This window comes from Heloderma suspectum, chromosome 4 (assembly GCF_057233095.1).
Source record: "Heloderma suspectum isolate Gila_16-S chromosome 4, 16-S_ref, whole genome shotgun sequence".
NCBI lineage: Eukaryota > Metazoa > Chordata > Lepidosauria > Squamata > Helodermatidae > Heloderma > Heloderma suspectum.
In genome coordinates this window covers 40,154,337-40,169,522 of record NC_139461.1, presented here as the reverse complement: position 1 = coordinate 40,169,522, position 15,186 = coordinate 40,154,337, and the positions used below count along the sequence as shown (strand labels likewise).

The window sequence follows — 15,186 nt, the reverse complement described above, 5'->3', positions numbered from 1 at the left end:
CATCTGATACGGCGGCTGCTCCCCTACCTTCCCGACCATCTGCTCCCATCGGTAGTACATGCCCTGGTCTCCTCTCGTTTAGACTACTGTAATGCGCTCTACGTGGGGTTACCCTTGAAGACGGTTCGGAAACTGCAGCTGGTACAGAACGCAGCGGCTCGCCTGATTAAAGGCAGCCGTCGGCGAGATCACATCACTCCAGTGCTGAAGGAGTTGCACTGGTTACCAGTTGTTTTCCAGGCCAAATTCAAGGTGTTGGTTTTGACCTTTAAAACCCTATATGGTTCCGGCCCAGCCTATCTTAAGGAGCGCCTCCAGCAACACCAGACAGGCCGCTTAACAAGATCAGCCTCGGATGGCCTTCTCTCTGTCCCATCAGCCAGGACAGCTAGACTGGTGGGGACGAGGGAGAGGGCCTTCTCTGTGGTGGCCCCCACTCTGTGGAACTCCCTCCCTAGGGAACTCCGTCATGCCCCCTCTTTAATGAGCTTCCGTCGTGCATTAAAAACGTGGTTGTTCAGGCAGGCATTTGGGGTGGGTTAGGGAATTTTTTTAAAAAAAAAATTATGGTAAAATTTTATTGTTTTAAATTGTTTATGGTGGGTTGTACATCGCCCAGAGTGGCTGGGTGACCAGTCAGATGGGCGATTAATAAATTTAATAAATAAATAAATAAATAAATAAAATATGTGTGCAGTAGGCCAACTCAGAATTAAACAAACTTAAAATCCACTGGTTTCAGTGGCCTTAAGCATAGTTCACTCTGTGTTGGATTCCAGACATGTGTTTCTCCTGTGAAATAACATGGAACTAAGCATGGAACCATTCACACAATCCACTTAATGAGAGAATACATGTAAGTAAGACCCCTGCTATTTGTATTAGCTACCAGAACAAGGGTTCCAGACAAGGCTTTTAGTACACAGCATCCTGTGTCATTCACAGAATTTTACAGGGGTCCAGACAATAATGGTTTTCTACTTGTAGCCCTCCTGTGTTTCTCCTTCCATCTTTCTCCTTCCGTCTTTATTCTTACTGCAGAAAACCCATTAAGGAGAAAAAAACAGAATAGCTGCGCAATGCCTTCTAATTGGTAGTCGTAAGAGACTACCAAGGGGAGCAAATTCCTCTCCCAGCATCCAGTGCATAGATATAATCTCCACATCATTCATTTTTAAGGCCACCTCTGCGGACTGTACAGAGAACTCTCTCTTTGGAGAGTGTCTAATTACCAAAATGAAAGGTGAGGTACCTCTAGCCTATCTGGACTTTATTCTGCCCCCTTCAGCTCCCACAAATGTGGGAGTTGCTCATAAAAACAATCAAACGTCTTGTGTGGCTGTTAGCGCTACCGCTAACATTGTGCAGCAATCCCATCTTCCCCCCCTTTATTTATTTATTTATTTATTCATTCATTCATTCATTCATTTCATTTCTATACTGCCCAATAGCCCAAGCTCTCTGAGCAGTTCACAGAAATGTAAACCACAAGGTACCACATAAAACAATATAAAATCTGAAAGCTTGAAACTACAGTATAAAAGTACAACCAGAATAAAACCTAGCAGCAATGCAGAGATTTAAAATACAGATTTAAAACAGCAGAGCTAAAAGACTAGAAAGCTAAAATGCTGGGAAATTTTTAAAAAGGTCTTCACCTGGTACCGAAAGGAGTACAACGTAGGCACCAAGCGAACCTCTCTAAAGAGCTCATTCCACAGCCAGGGTACCACAGCAGAAAAGGCCCACCTTCCTTACTTCCTTTGGTAGGGGCTCCCGGAGAAGGACCGTTGCAATCCTATGCATGTTTAGACATAAACAAGTCCTACAACTCCCAGCATTCCCCAGCCACCGTGCTTGGGAGATGTAGGACTTTTCTCTCTCTAAACATGCATAAGATTGTGCTCTTAGGGCGCAATCCTATCCATGTTTAGACAGAAAAAAGTCCTACAATTCCCAGCATGCCCCAGCCAGGACTTTTTTCTGTCTAAACACGAATAGGATTGCACCCTTAATGGATTTTCCGCTGCAAGGAATATGATGGAAGAAGTGATGGAAATACACAACAGGGTTATGAGTGGAAGATGACATCTGAGGCGCCTGTAAAATTCTGTGAATGAGGCAGGGTGATGGCACTATAAAAACCTCATCTGGAAGCAACCTATAACTTGGTTAAGTGAGGATAACACAGCATGTATCTGATGAAGTAGGCTCTGGCCCAGAGTTTACATCACAACAAATTTGGAAGTGTTTCAGTTGCTATTCCTGCAACAGACTAACACAGCCCTGGAATTGCTCATGGTTACTTTGTGAAGAAAAGTATGCACATGCTCGATGGCTCTCAGCTTTATTATTACTTCACATGTCCCATGGCTGGATTCAAACTCAAGTTGAGCCCACCCTCAGGCATGCTTAATCTCACCAATTTACTATACTTCTACAACTCCTAATTGTATATTTAGCCTAAGATATGTGACTGGTGATGAGCCAGGTTTAAATATCGCATGCTGTTTGGCTATTTTTTCACAAGCAATACTTAAATCTCCTTTTAATTTCCCCACAAGGGTACTGCAAATCACCCAGAAATCTACAGTCCACCCACAGAAAGTGTACTTTCACAAGTGTGATACTAACAGCAAAATCCTATAGATGTCTACTCAGAATTAGGTTCCACTGAGTTCCACGGAGCTTACTCCCAGGTAAGGGTAGAGTGTTGCAGCCTAAAACTACTTTTTAGCCTCTTGCACTATTTGCACACGTGTGTGAATAGCAAGGAGAGACAAGAAGGCATTCTTAAATGAACAATGCAAAGAAATCGAGGAAAACAACAGAATGGGAAAGACTAGAGATCTCTTCAAGAAAATTGGAGATCTCAAGGGAATGTTTTGTGCAAAAGCGGGCATGATAAAGGACAAAGAAGGCAGGGACCTAACAGAAGCAGATGAGATTAAGAAGAGGTGGAAAGAATACACAGAAGAACTATACAGAAAAGTTCTTAATGTCCCTGATAGCCATGATAGTGCGGTCACTGAACTTGAGCCGGACATCCTTGAGAGTGAAGTCAAGTGGGCCTTAGGAAGCATTACTAACAACAAAGCTAGCGGAGATGACAGTATTCCAGCTGAGCTATTTAAAATCCTAAAAGATGATGCTGTTAAAGTGCTGCATTCAATATGCCAACTAATTTGGAACACTCAACAATGGCCGCAAGACTGGAAAAGGTCAGTTTATATTCCAATTCCAAAGAAGGGCAACGCCAAAGAGTGTTCAATTTTCGCACAACTGCGCTCATTTCACATGCCAGCAAGGTGATGCTCAAAATCCTACAAGCTAGGCTTCAGCAGTATGCGAACCGAGAACTACCGGAAGTACAAGCTGGGTTTCGAAGAGGCAGAGGAACTAGAGATCAAATCACCAACATTCGCTGGATCATGGAGAAAGCAAGAGAATTCCAGAAAAACTTCTATTTCTGCTTCATTGACTACGCTAAAGCCTTTGATTGTGTGGATCACAACAAACTGTGGCAAATTCTTCAAGAGATGGGAGTACTAGACCACCTTACCTGTCTCCTGAGAAACCTGTACGAGGGTCAAGAAGCAACAGTAAGAACCAGACATGGAACAACCGATTGGTTCAAAATTGGGAAAGGAGTATGACAAGGCTACATATTGTCGCCCTGCTTATTTAACTTATATGCAGAGTACATCAAGAGAAATGCCGGGTTGGATGAATCAGAGGTCGGAATTAAGATTGCTGGGAGAATTATCAACAACCTCCGATATGCAGACGATACCACCCTAATGGCAGAAAGTGAAGAGGATCTAAAGAGCCTCTTGTTGAGGGTGAAAGTGGAGAGAGTGCAAAAGCTGGTTTGAAACTCAACATTAAAAAAACTAAGATCACGGCATCTGGCCCCATCACTTCCTGCCATATAGAAGGGGAAGAAATGGAAGCAGTGACAGATTTTACTTTCTTGCGCTCCAAGATCACCGCAGACAGTGACTATAACCATGAAATTAAAAGACGCTTGCTCCTTGGGAGGAAAGTTATGGCAAACCTAGACAGCATAGTAAGAAGCAGAGACATCACCTTGCCGACAAAGGTCCGTCTAATCAAAGCGATGGTTTTCCCAGTAGTAATGTATGGCTGTGAGAGCTGGACTATAAGGAAGGCTGAGCGCCGAAGAATTGATGCTTTCGAACTGTGGTGCTAGAGAAGACTCTTACGAGTCCCCTGGACTGCAAGGAGGTCAAATCAGTCAATCCTAAAGGAAATCAACCCTGAGTGCTCATTGGAAGGACAGATACTCAAGCTGAAGCTCAACTATTTTGGCCACCTAATGCGAAGAGAAAAGTCTCTGGAAAAGACCCTGATGCTGGGAAAGACTGAAGGCAAAAGGAGAAGGGGACGGCAGAGGATGAGAAGGCTAGATAGCATTACCGATGCAATGAATATGAACTTGAGCACGCTCCGGGAGAGAGCGCAGGACAGGAAGGCCTGGCATGCTATGGTCCATGGGGTCACGAAGAGTCAGACACGACTGAACAACTGAACAACAACAAGTGAATACCACTAACGAAGGACGAAATGGAAAGGGGAGGAAGAGGCAATTTAAAACCAGATCTATTATTATTGTCAATGTATGCTTTACATTGGAATTAAAGGCCTGGGGAATGCAAAAACTGGTGTGAGCATTGCTTGTGAAAACTCAGCGTCTCTCTTGCCCCCCCCCGTTTATCCTGCACTAACAGCGTGCACATGTGACACATCCCAGTGTAAAATGCCCCTCTGAGCATCACTTGTCAACGTGTCCTTAATTAGAACTGTGGGGGTTTGCTGGGGTGGCGGGTTTCAGCAGCAAGGGCTTTCCCCTTCGGCACCCATTTCTCTCCCTCCCCCGTCTGGATGATGAGCGAGACATCCGATTCTTATCCGCCGTCGGCAGCCTCCGCTCCAGTACGTACCAGTGGTGAGCTTCTTCTCTCGCATGGCGAAGATGCGCACACTGGCTCTCTGGAGCCCGCGAGCCCCCTAACCCCGAGAGTTGAGTCAAAGCCTCATTGCTCCTCAGGGTGGTCCGGGAAAAGAACAGGGGACGGGGGGAACCCCTCCCCCGCTGTGGCCCGGACAAGAGAGGCTGCGCAGCACCCCTCGCTCCGAGCGCGCACGCGAGTGAATGCCGAGCGCGGCCGCGTGCCTCCGTGTGTGCGGCCCCACAGAGTTGCTGGGTTGCTATGGCGCTGCCGCAGACAATGCACGAGCAGGGGAGCGCGCTTGCTTGACTCCACCGACGTCCAACATTTGATCTGTCGTCTTCTGGGCGGCGGAGGGATTTTCCTCGGCTTGGCGAGCCAGGCCGATAAACTGAGGGAGGGCGCGCAGAAGCCGCCACCGGAGCGTTAAACGTGAGGAAGCCCCGTTCTCGTGAATCGCGGGCGAGGCGGGTCCCTCGCCTTTCAGCCTCCAGGGGGCGCAAGACCGCCTTCGGCTGGCCCGCTGGGGCGCCCGGCCGGCTCTCCGTCGGAATTTGAAAACGGCCTTGCGCGCCTCGTCGCCCGCTCGGCTCCGTCACCCCAGTTTCTGCGGTGGCTTTGACGGCCGCAAAGACTGCGCTGGTGGTAGGGCGCACCAGGTATCGGCCAAGCCGTTCGCGCTTTCCAACCACACGCAAGCGGGATGGTTTGATCGCCCATGCGGAGGCGGGAATATAACTATTTCTTCCACCGAGGCAGGCTCTATTGTGATGCATCTGGCAACCCCCAGGCTGCCTTGGTGACGATTACAATCACGGTGCGGAATTCTTATCTGCGTTTGCCTGGCAAGCCTCTTCCACGCCAACCCACAGTAGGCAAACAATCCTTTGGCATAACCCCTCGGCTTCAAACGAGTCCCAGCTAGCATGGCACGGCCCATGCTAAAGTTCCATTACCGTGGATGAGTTAGGCCTTAAACAGACCTTTTCAAATTTATTTATATACTACTACCTTTTTATTGGGCCGCAGTGGCTTAGTGGTTAAGACGCTGAACTGCAGACCGGAAGGTCGGCAGGACAGCAGTTCGAGACCCGAGTGCCGCGTGACGGAGTGAGCTCCCGTCTTCAGTCCCAGCTCCTGCCAACCTAGCAGTTCGAAAGCAAGAAATTGCAAGTAGATAAATAGGTACCACCTCGGCGGGAAAGGTAACAGCGTTCCGTGCACCTCGGTGTTCAGTCATGCCGGCCACATGACCACGGAAGCGTCTTCGGACAGCGCTGGCTCTTCGGCTTAGAAACGGGGATGAGCACCGCACCCTAGAGTCGGACACGACTGGTTGGGGACACCTTTACCTTTTTATAGGGTTATGGCTAAACAGTAGTAGACGTTTTCTTTTCATTGAGGATTAAGGCTAAGCAGCAGACTTTTTTTCCCTCTACCTTAAGAGGCCTGGAGTGTTATCAATACACAAAGTTCAAAATCTAGTTGCTCTGAATTTACTGATCCAGAATAAATGGCGGTAAATGTGCATTTCCGGAGGACAGAGTTAGGGATCATGCAGCCCTCCAGATGTTGCTGGACTGAAACTTCCATCAGTGCTAGCCAGCATAGCCGGGGTGAAGGATGATGGGAGTTGCAGTCCAACAGCATCTCTGGAGGACCATCACATCCCACAACCCTGTCCTATGGATGTTAAAATATCCCATTACTCTTCTAGAAATTAAATTAATAAGAAATAAATAAATGTTGCATACTACAGTGGCACTTTCACTTCAAACAACCCTTCAGCCTAGTATGACAGATATAGCTGAGATTTAAACCATATCCACAAAAGAGATATATCATCAGTAAATACGCTGTTAATATTTGTAAGTAGTTAATTCCCCTACATTACATCATCAGCTTGGAGATTTTATTTTAAGGATTTTTTTCAATATGATCATTTCCTTTTATTTCTTGGTATCTGAAAATGTATATGGCTACAAACTTTACATTTTAGCAAATTTCATATTTCTCATCTTGAAGAAAGTTTCAGTGGGCTCCACAAGAATGAGAGAGGAATTGATGGATACCAACTTGGATTACTTTAAAAGGGGATTAGACAAATTAGACAAGACCTGGAGCTGACTGTGGCTCAGATCATGAGCTGCTTCTTGCAAAATTTCAGCTTAAATTGAAGAACATAGGGAAAACCATTAAACCATTCAGGTATGACCTAAATCATATCCCTTATGAATATACAGTGGAGGTGAGGAATAGATTTAAAGGATTAGACCTGATAGACAGAGTGCCTGAGGAACTATGGACGGAGGTCCGTAACATTGTTCAGGAGGCAGCAACTCAATCCATCCCAAAGAAAAAGAAATGCAAGAAAGCAAAGTGGCTGTCTGATGATGATTTACAAGTAGCTGAGGAAAGAAGGGAAGCAAAAAGCAAGGGTGAAAGGGGAAGATATATCCAACTGAATGCAGAGTTCCAGAGAATAGCAAGGAGAGACAAGAAGGCCTTCTTAAATGAACAATGCAAAGAAATCGAGGAAAACAAAAGAATGGGAAAGACTAGAGATCTTTTCAAGAAAATCAGAGATCTCAAGGGAACATTTTGTGCAAAGATGGGCATGATAAAGGACAAAGAAGGCAGGGCCCTAGCAGAAGCAGATGAGATTAAGAAGAGGTGGAAAAAATACACAGAAGAACTATACAGGAAAGATCTGAATGTCCCTGATAACCATGATAGTGCAGTCACTGAACTTGAGCCGGACATCCTCGAGAGTGAAGTCAAGTGGGCCTTGGGAAGCATTAGTAACAACAAAGCTAGCGGAGATGACAGTATTCCAGCTGAGCTATTTAAAATCCTAAAAGATGATGCTGTTAAAGTGCTGCACTCAATATGCCAACACATTTGGAACACTCAACAGTGGCCACAAGACTGGAAAAGGTCAGTTTACATTCCAATTCCAAAGAAGGGAAATGCCAAAGAGTGTTCAAACTACCGAACAATTGCGCTCATTTCACATGCCAGCAAGATTATGCTCAAAATCCTACAAGCTAGGCTTCAGCAGTATGCGAACTGAGAACTACCGGAAGTACAAGCTGGGTTTCGAAGAGGCAGAGGAACTAGAGATCAAATTGCCAACATTCGCTGGATCATGGAGAAAGCAAGAGAATTCCAGAAAAACGTCTATTTCTGCTTCACTGACTACGCTAAAGCCTTTGATTGTGTGGATCACAACAAACTCTGGCAAATTCTTCAAGAGATGGGACTACCAGACCACCTTACCTGTCTCCTGAGAAACCTGTACGAGGGTCAAGAAGCAACAGTAAGAACCAGACATGGAACAACTGAGTGGTTCAAAACTGGGAAAGGAGAACAACAAGGCTGCATATTGTCACTCTACTTATTTAACTTATATGCAGAGTGCATCATGAGAAACGCCAGGTTGGATGAATCAGAGGTCGGAATTAAGATTGCCGGGAGAATTATCAACAACCTCAGATACGCAGATGATACCACCCTAATGGCAGAAAGCGAAGAGGATCTCAAGAGCCTTTTGTTGAGGGTGAAAGAGGAGAGTGCAAAAGCTGGTTTGAAACTCAACATTCAAAAAACTAAGCTCATGGCATCTGGCCCCATCACTTCCTGGCATAGAGAAGGGGAAGAAATGGAAGCAGTGACAGATTTTATTTTCTTGGGCTCCAAGATCACCGCAGATGATGACTGTAGCCATGAAATTAAAAGACGCTTGCTCCTTGGGAGGAAAGTTATGGCAAACCTAGACAGCATAGTAAGAAGCAGAGACATCACCTTGCCGACAAAGGTCCGTCTAATCAAAGCGATGGTTTTCCCAGTAGTAATGTATGGCTGTGAGAGCTGGACTATGAGGAAGGCTGAGCGCCAAAGAATGGATGCTTTCGAACTGTGGTGCTGGAGAAGACTCTTACGAGTCCCCTGGACTGCAGGGAGGTCAAATCAGTCCATCCTAAAGGAAATAAACCCTGAGTGCTCATTGGAAGGACAGATACTGAAGCTGAAGCTCAACTATTTTGGCCACCTAATGCGAAGAGAAAAGTCTCTGGAAAAGACCCTGATGCTGGGAAAGACTGAAGGCAAAAGGAGAAGGGGATGGCAGAGGATGAGATGGCTAGATAGCATCACCGATGCAATGAATATGAACTTGAGCACGCTCCGGGAGAGAGCGCAGGACAGGAAGGCCTGGCGTGCTATGCTCCATGGGGTCACGAAGAGTCGGACACGACTGAACAACTGAACAACAACAAGACAAATTTATGGAGGATATGGCTGTCGACGGCTACTAGTCATGATAGCTATATATCTCAGTGTACCTTTCAATTCTAGTAGCTGGGAAACACAAGCAGGAGGGTGCTGAGTTTATGTCATGCTTGTGCACTTCCCATGGGCATCTGGTTGGGTACTGTGGGAACTGAATGCTGGACTGGATACACTTTTGTTCTTCTCCAGCCAGTCTCTGATGTTCTTATGAAGAATAAATAGTGTGAAAGGGTTCCGATGCTAGCACACTAAAGTCTAAATTCCAAGTCTAAAGCCCTATGTATGTCCATATTGTCTTCATCCATGGGTTGTTAATCTGTCATTTACTTTCTTAGCCTGTGCAACCTCCTGTTCTGCACTGAGGCTTATGGACTCATTTCCACAGTAGCTGTAATTTATATTTCACTCTCAATACAGAATGGAAATTAAATGTCCAAGATTCCTGGGGACGTGTGCTTTAGATTTCCCTTGTTTTTTGGAAGAGGCTAACAGTACAGTCCTATGCATGTTTACTCAGAAGTAGCCCCACTGTGCTCAGTGAGGCTTACTCCCAGGTAAGTGAATAGGGTTGCAACTTGAATAACTGTTTATTTGAAACTATCTGGTATCCTGCCCTCTCAGAGGGGGGAAAAAACCCTCAAACCTGCTCAGCCAATCTGGGCAGGAATCCAACTCACAAGTTTACCCACCCTTTTTTCATATCTACAGACTATATCAGCTGGAATTGATCAACATAAATGGACAGTATTGAGCCTCCAAATGCCTTGAACTCCAGCTTCACATTCAAACAGCCAGACAACTAAAATCAAGCCAAATACAACTATTTTATCTCCAAACATATCACAGTACAGTCAAGGAAACAGCATCTGGACAGAGACAGCTCAGGTTGAGCAGTCTGTTCACCACCTATGAGCATTCTGTTAGCACTTCACAAATTTAATGGTGTCAACAAAGAAACATCCTTTGCCACTACAATGGAATAGATACTCAGGCATGACTATACTGGTGGAACAAGGTCACCTATTATTCTACAGTTTTACCACAAGAACCAACAGAATAGCCACTAAACTAAGGGGGTATATTCTACAGAGTTCTGGAATCTGATCCATGAGTAGCCATGGTTGAACTATCGTAATCATCCCATCATCACAAGGAATCGAGAGGACAGGGATTTGTCCCTTATTACGCTAGCAACCTCTTGACACCCCCAGTTACTGAAGTACTTGTTTCCAGATTTAACGCTCAATATTTTTATCTCGAACAAATGCCTTGCTATATGTGCTAGGCCAGTTGTTTTGGACAGACATTGGCAGTCACAGAGTCCAAGAAGTCATAAATTAATCCAGAATAGCCAGCTTCTTCTTACCTTCCAGGTCTTTAACATGATCTCATTGAAATAAACAGGGACTTCTCAGAGCCGTAAGTTATAATTGATAGCCAAAGGAAACACATTTTAAATATTAAATACACACTGGCTATAGCTGGCAGGCAAGAATGGAGTATGAACCTATGATACAAGTTTACAATTGCAGTGAATACCCTGAAAGTGTGTGGTTTTTTTTAAAAGCATTAAGTGGTTTTTGAAGATGAATCTTCGATGTCCCCTAGTGGTGAAATCCAGTATATTTCAATGAACAATTCATAGTAGAGCTTGGATATCTAATACGAGGGAGTAGATGTTTGGTACGCTGAATCTATTCATCCCAGACCCTCCTACACGCCTCTCAGCACAAGCTTCCCTGAAGATCCATATTCAACAATGAAAGAGTGCCCTCAATTTCTCATAAGATATTGGCAGCCGCTTAAGGTACTCAGAAGGAGAGAGTGGGTGTTTTAGTTGTCTGGTTTATTTCACTTGGGTTTGTATGGCATGGATTCTGCTGTAATTAATTTCATTCTAGTCATGGAAAAGCACATCCAACTGGAACCAAGATATTTCCATGCTGTGACAGAACGTTTTTGGAGAAAATTTATTTCCTTGGCTTGCTCTGTTTTATGACATCCATTATTAATTCTATTATCATCTGCTTGAACATATCTCATGTTAAGGTACTCATCTTCTATGTATTTTAGAAACACTGAGCTCTTATTTATGCATAAAAGATGCTATCATTTTGTGTAAACATTTATTTTAATCCAGAATTGATATTGGTAAGATTTTGTCTCCTCTGTCTCTGAAGTGATATTATACTGTGATCCAGTCATATGCAGTATATATGATCTGTAGACCAATTCAGCCCATACCCACAAGGCTTTCTCCTCTGTAAAAACTGGCCCACAGAGGTTCCCCATCCAACCCACAGAGCCCCTTTTGATTACTCCAGCGGCTGAGCCCCATCCCCTGGAGAGTCCCTGTTTATCTCTGATCTGTTATCTCTTATTGTAGATAACAGCAGGCATTCCCCTGCATGGGCTGGGGCAACCAATGTGCAGGGGAATCCCAGCTGTTATCTCCAATCCTAGATTGGAGATAATGGTTGGGATGCAGGTGGTGTAAGACTTGCGCAGCACCAGGAGGAGCTGCTTCTGTAGTCGGGGACCAAAACATCTTGTGCCTTCCCCCATTCGGGAGGACACAGTATAGGCAAAGCCACCCTGACCAAGGCTGCAGATGGAGCACCCAGATGAAGGAGACTGCTGGAGTAAATCCAACCTGACAAAATATTTTTCAAGGATATTACCATTTTCTGTCATTGAGAATTATAGGCATCCCTGAAGAACAATGTAGAAATGGGTTCTAAAGTAGAAACCAGCAGATACAATTTATTACTTGGACAGTTTTCTATATGGTCTCCCATCCCTGTCAGCTAAAAAAAAAAAAAAAGACTACAATTCTTAAGCCCTTTCAGGCTCCTGCACCTAAACAGATCAAGGCCAATGGCAGCTGTTTTACAAGTGTGTAAAAAACAGGATGACGTATTCTGGATGTTCCCACATACCTGAGCCACATGAATCAAGGAAATGCTACGAAGAATTCTTAGCTTTTCAGAAAATGAAGAGAAAAATCTCAGTAGGGGAAGAAAGCACAGTTGACATGTTTTAAGTATTTTTCCTTTCATTACTAACCACTTCATTTCCAAAAGAAAATGCACATCATCGGGACCAGGCTGTAGAGCCCCTCTTTTACACTCTTTTGATGCATTCTATTGACTGCATTTTCTTCACAAGCTCTGAAGTGTGCTAAATACCAAGAAGTTTTTTTTATTCAGGCAGACAACTAGGAAACAAACAGTGACTTACATTCTTGGAATGCACATTTGGGGGCCCTGCTGCACATAACATTCTATGCAGAGGCTGTATACTGAAAATAACCATTTGAAGCATCTAATGCATCTACAGCTTTAGAAAAGCGAAGTTACAAAGATTGGGTCTGGGCAATTCCAGTGATGCTGGAGGAACATCAAGCCTGAAGGGTACCTTTCAGTTCACAGCTTGATCTTATTCATGTTTACTTAAAAGTACATCCCACTGGGTTCAGAGGGACTTGTCCCCAGGCAAATGTGCAAGGAATTGCAGCCTTGGTACCCTTTAAAGCAAAATGTGAGTGTGGTAAAGGACCCTGCAGACTGAATGCAGTTTATAATGTGATCATCATATTTTGATTCCTATCGTTACTTTGCTTCAGCATTTTATTTGGTGGAATAATTAACATACTTTAGTGAAATATTCAGATTAGGGTCAGCCTTACTTTGCACACATAAAGCTGTTTATTACGGGACAGAAGAACGTATTTTATTTCCTACCTAACAAAATATTCCAGTCCATATTGCATTGTGCTTGGGGCAGGAATCTTCATACATTGATTTCCTCAGCTGGTATGATGACAGGGCAGCCAGGGGAGACAAGAAGAGGCTAATGAGAGAGCCATTTTCACCACACTTAAGATCAGGAGGGGAGGTAGAAATGATAGGAAGGCTAACTAGAAGTCACCATGGCTAAAGAAATAGGAACAAAGTAGACAGTGACCTGAAAGGCAGAGACATGATGAAAGAAGTGTGGGTGGGGATAGGGACACTGAGCTGAAGCTCATAGGAACCAAGGAAAACATAGGACTGAGGTAAAACTTCACACAGTATCTAGAAATAGGGAGGACTGTATAGTATCAGCTGAAAGTAAATGGATAGGCACCTTAAAGGGGCTAGGAACTGGGCCAAAGAGCCCAGGGGGCAAAGAGTTGCTATTTATAGATTTTAGATCCCAGCAACGTATTGCACCTTTAAAGGCATTATTAGCAGCTACTCAGCCAGGAGGAGGAATTCAAATTAGTGCTGGGGGAGGTTTTTCTTTCCCTTTATCTGATCCTGTATGGTACCTCTCTGTTACTCTTGGCAAGTCGTATAGCAGCAGTAGCGTAGTGGCAAATTCAGAAGTGTGGGGGCCCTTCCTGACAGTCACAGCCACGCCCCCTTCTAAGATTATACAACTTTGTAAGATTGTACAACTTTGTAAGCCTTCAACCAGGATCCAAAAACAGTGCAGCTGAAAGTAAGGGAGTGGTATTTCAATTGGACATCTGAGGAAAAAATGCAGAGGTGTTAAAATCTTTTTCACTCACTCAAACACAAACATTTTAGGTTTTCAAAATATTATTCTTTATGGAAGCTTCACCCTCTCGACTCAGCCCTCATGGACAGATCCCTTCTGATTTAAACAACCCCCTTGTACACGCCCTTAGTGCCCCAACATTACCCATTAGCCTTCCCTAAGCTCCTTCATTATATCTCCCCCCTTCCACAGAAACATCCACACACCCAGCTGGATTAAACTACACACACACACAGTGGTGTAGTGGTAAATTTGGAAATGCAGGAGCTCTTTGTGACAGTTTCCAAGGGCAGTCCAAAAATTTCAGGCAGCTGTGTCGATCCATATCAACAAACCAGTTCTAGGAGGTTTTTCATCTCTACCAGGAGTACATATTTGGTAAAGCAAATAGGTCTTAATTGCCCATGCCAGACCAAGTCATCCCAAATATTTTGCATTCCAACATGGAACAATACATTGTTGCTTGGAAAATTCATTCCCCCCACAGCTACAGTGAGGATTGCAGCTAAACTGAGAGGGAAAAGGGAATTCTGAGGGGGGTGGCAGATGACATCAGAGTCCCTGCTAATGAAAAAGTGCCCAGGCTGCATCCCTGCAAGCCCTGCCTCCACTACACCACTGTATAGCAGCTTGTGTATGTGTGTGTGTTCAGATTGGGAAAACAGCACAGGGGAAAGGGTTAAACTCCCCCTTCCCCAGCACAACCCTGATGTGAACCAGTCTCAAGTCTAGTTAGGCCCACACTTAAGTATAGGGCAGAATAATTTCAGCAGCCTAGAAATACTTCAGAATCAGTTTGTAACAACCTTCATATACCAGCAATGTTTTCCACCTATTAAAGCTCAAGTGCATAAAGGCTGGATAAGATTGTGTAATATGGTGAATGACAGGCCACTAAAAAAGCCAGTTGGAATAACTCTGTGTTAATTCTTGGACAAGGCAGAGTAAATTAGCCATAGTTAATTATAATTTCCTGATTTATTCTGATGTTAACTTGGGGGGAGTGTGAAAAAGAAAACACTGGCAAAAAAAAAACACATCAGCACTTAAAAAAATAACAATTGACAGTGGGAAACAAACAAAATATATGTATGAACATATGTATATGTTCAGCTTGAGAGATATAACCAAATTGCCATAGTAGTATCTTATTAAACCTGACTTCACCGAGCAAACCTACTTCAGCAATTTAATGTTCCCCCTATTAAAGTCTTCACAGTTGTTGTCAATCAGTGCAGACAGCATCCTTATGCAAGCACACCAGAATGCCATAATCTTAATATTTGTGGACAGGATGCTGTTGAGAGCATAGTCCATTATATGGTTGTATTGGACCGGGGCCTGTAATTTTAGAGGGGCTTAGAGATCCATAATGCTC

General features: G+C 44.2%; 1 protein-coding gene across 1 annotated transcript in view; it reads right to left on the bottom strand.

The window, feature by feature from the left end:
- RGS22 (regulator of G protein signaling 22) overlaps window positions 1-5,749 on the bottom strand; it is a 110,533-nt gene extending 104,784 nt beyond the window's left edge. The window contains exon 1 of the mRNA XM_084851450.1: window positions 5,293-5,749. Within this exon, the coding sequence (XP_084707576.1) occupies window positions 5,293-5,749 (457 nt within the window). The remainder of the gene's footprint in view (window positions 1-5,292) is intronic.
- Between the last annotated feature and the right edge of the window lie 9,437 nt (window positions 5,750-15,186).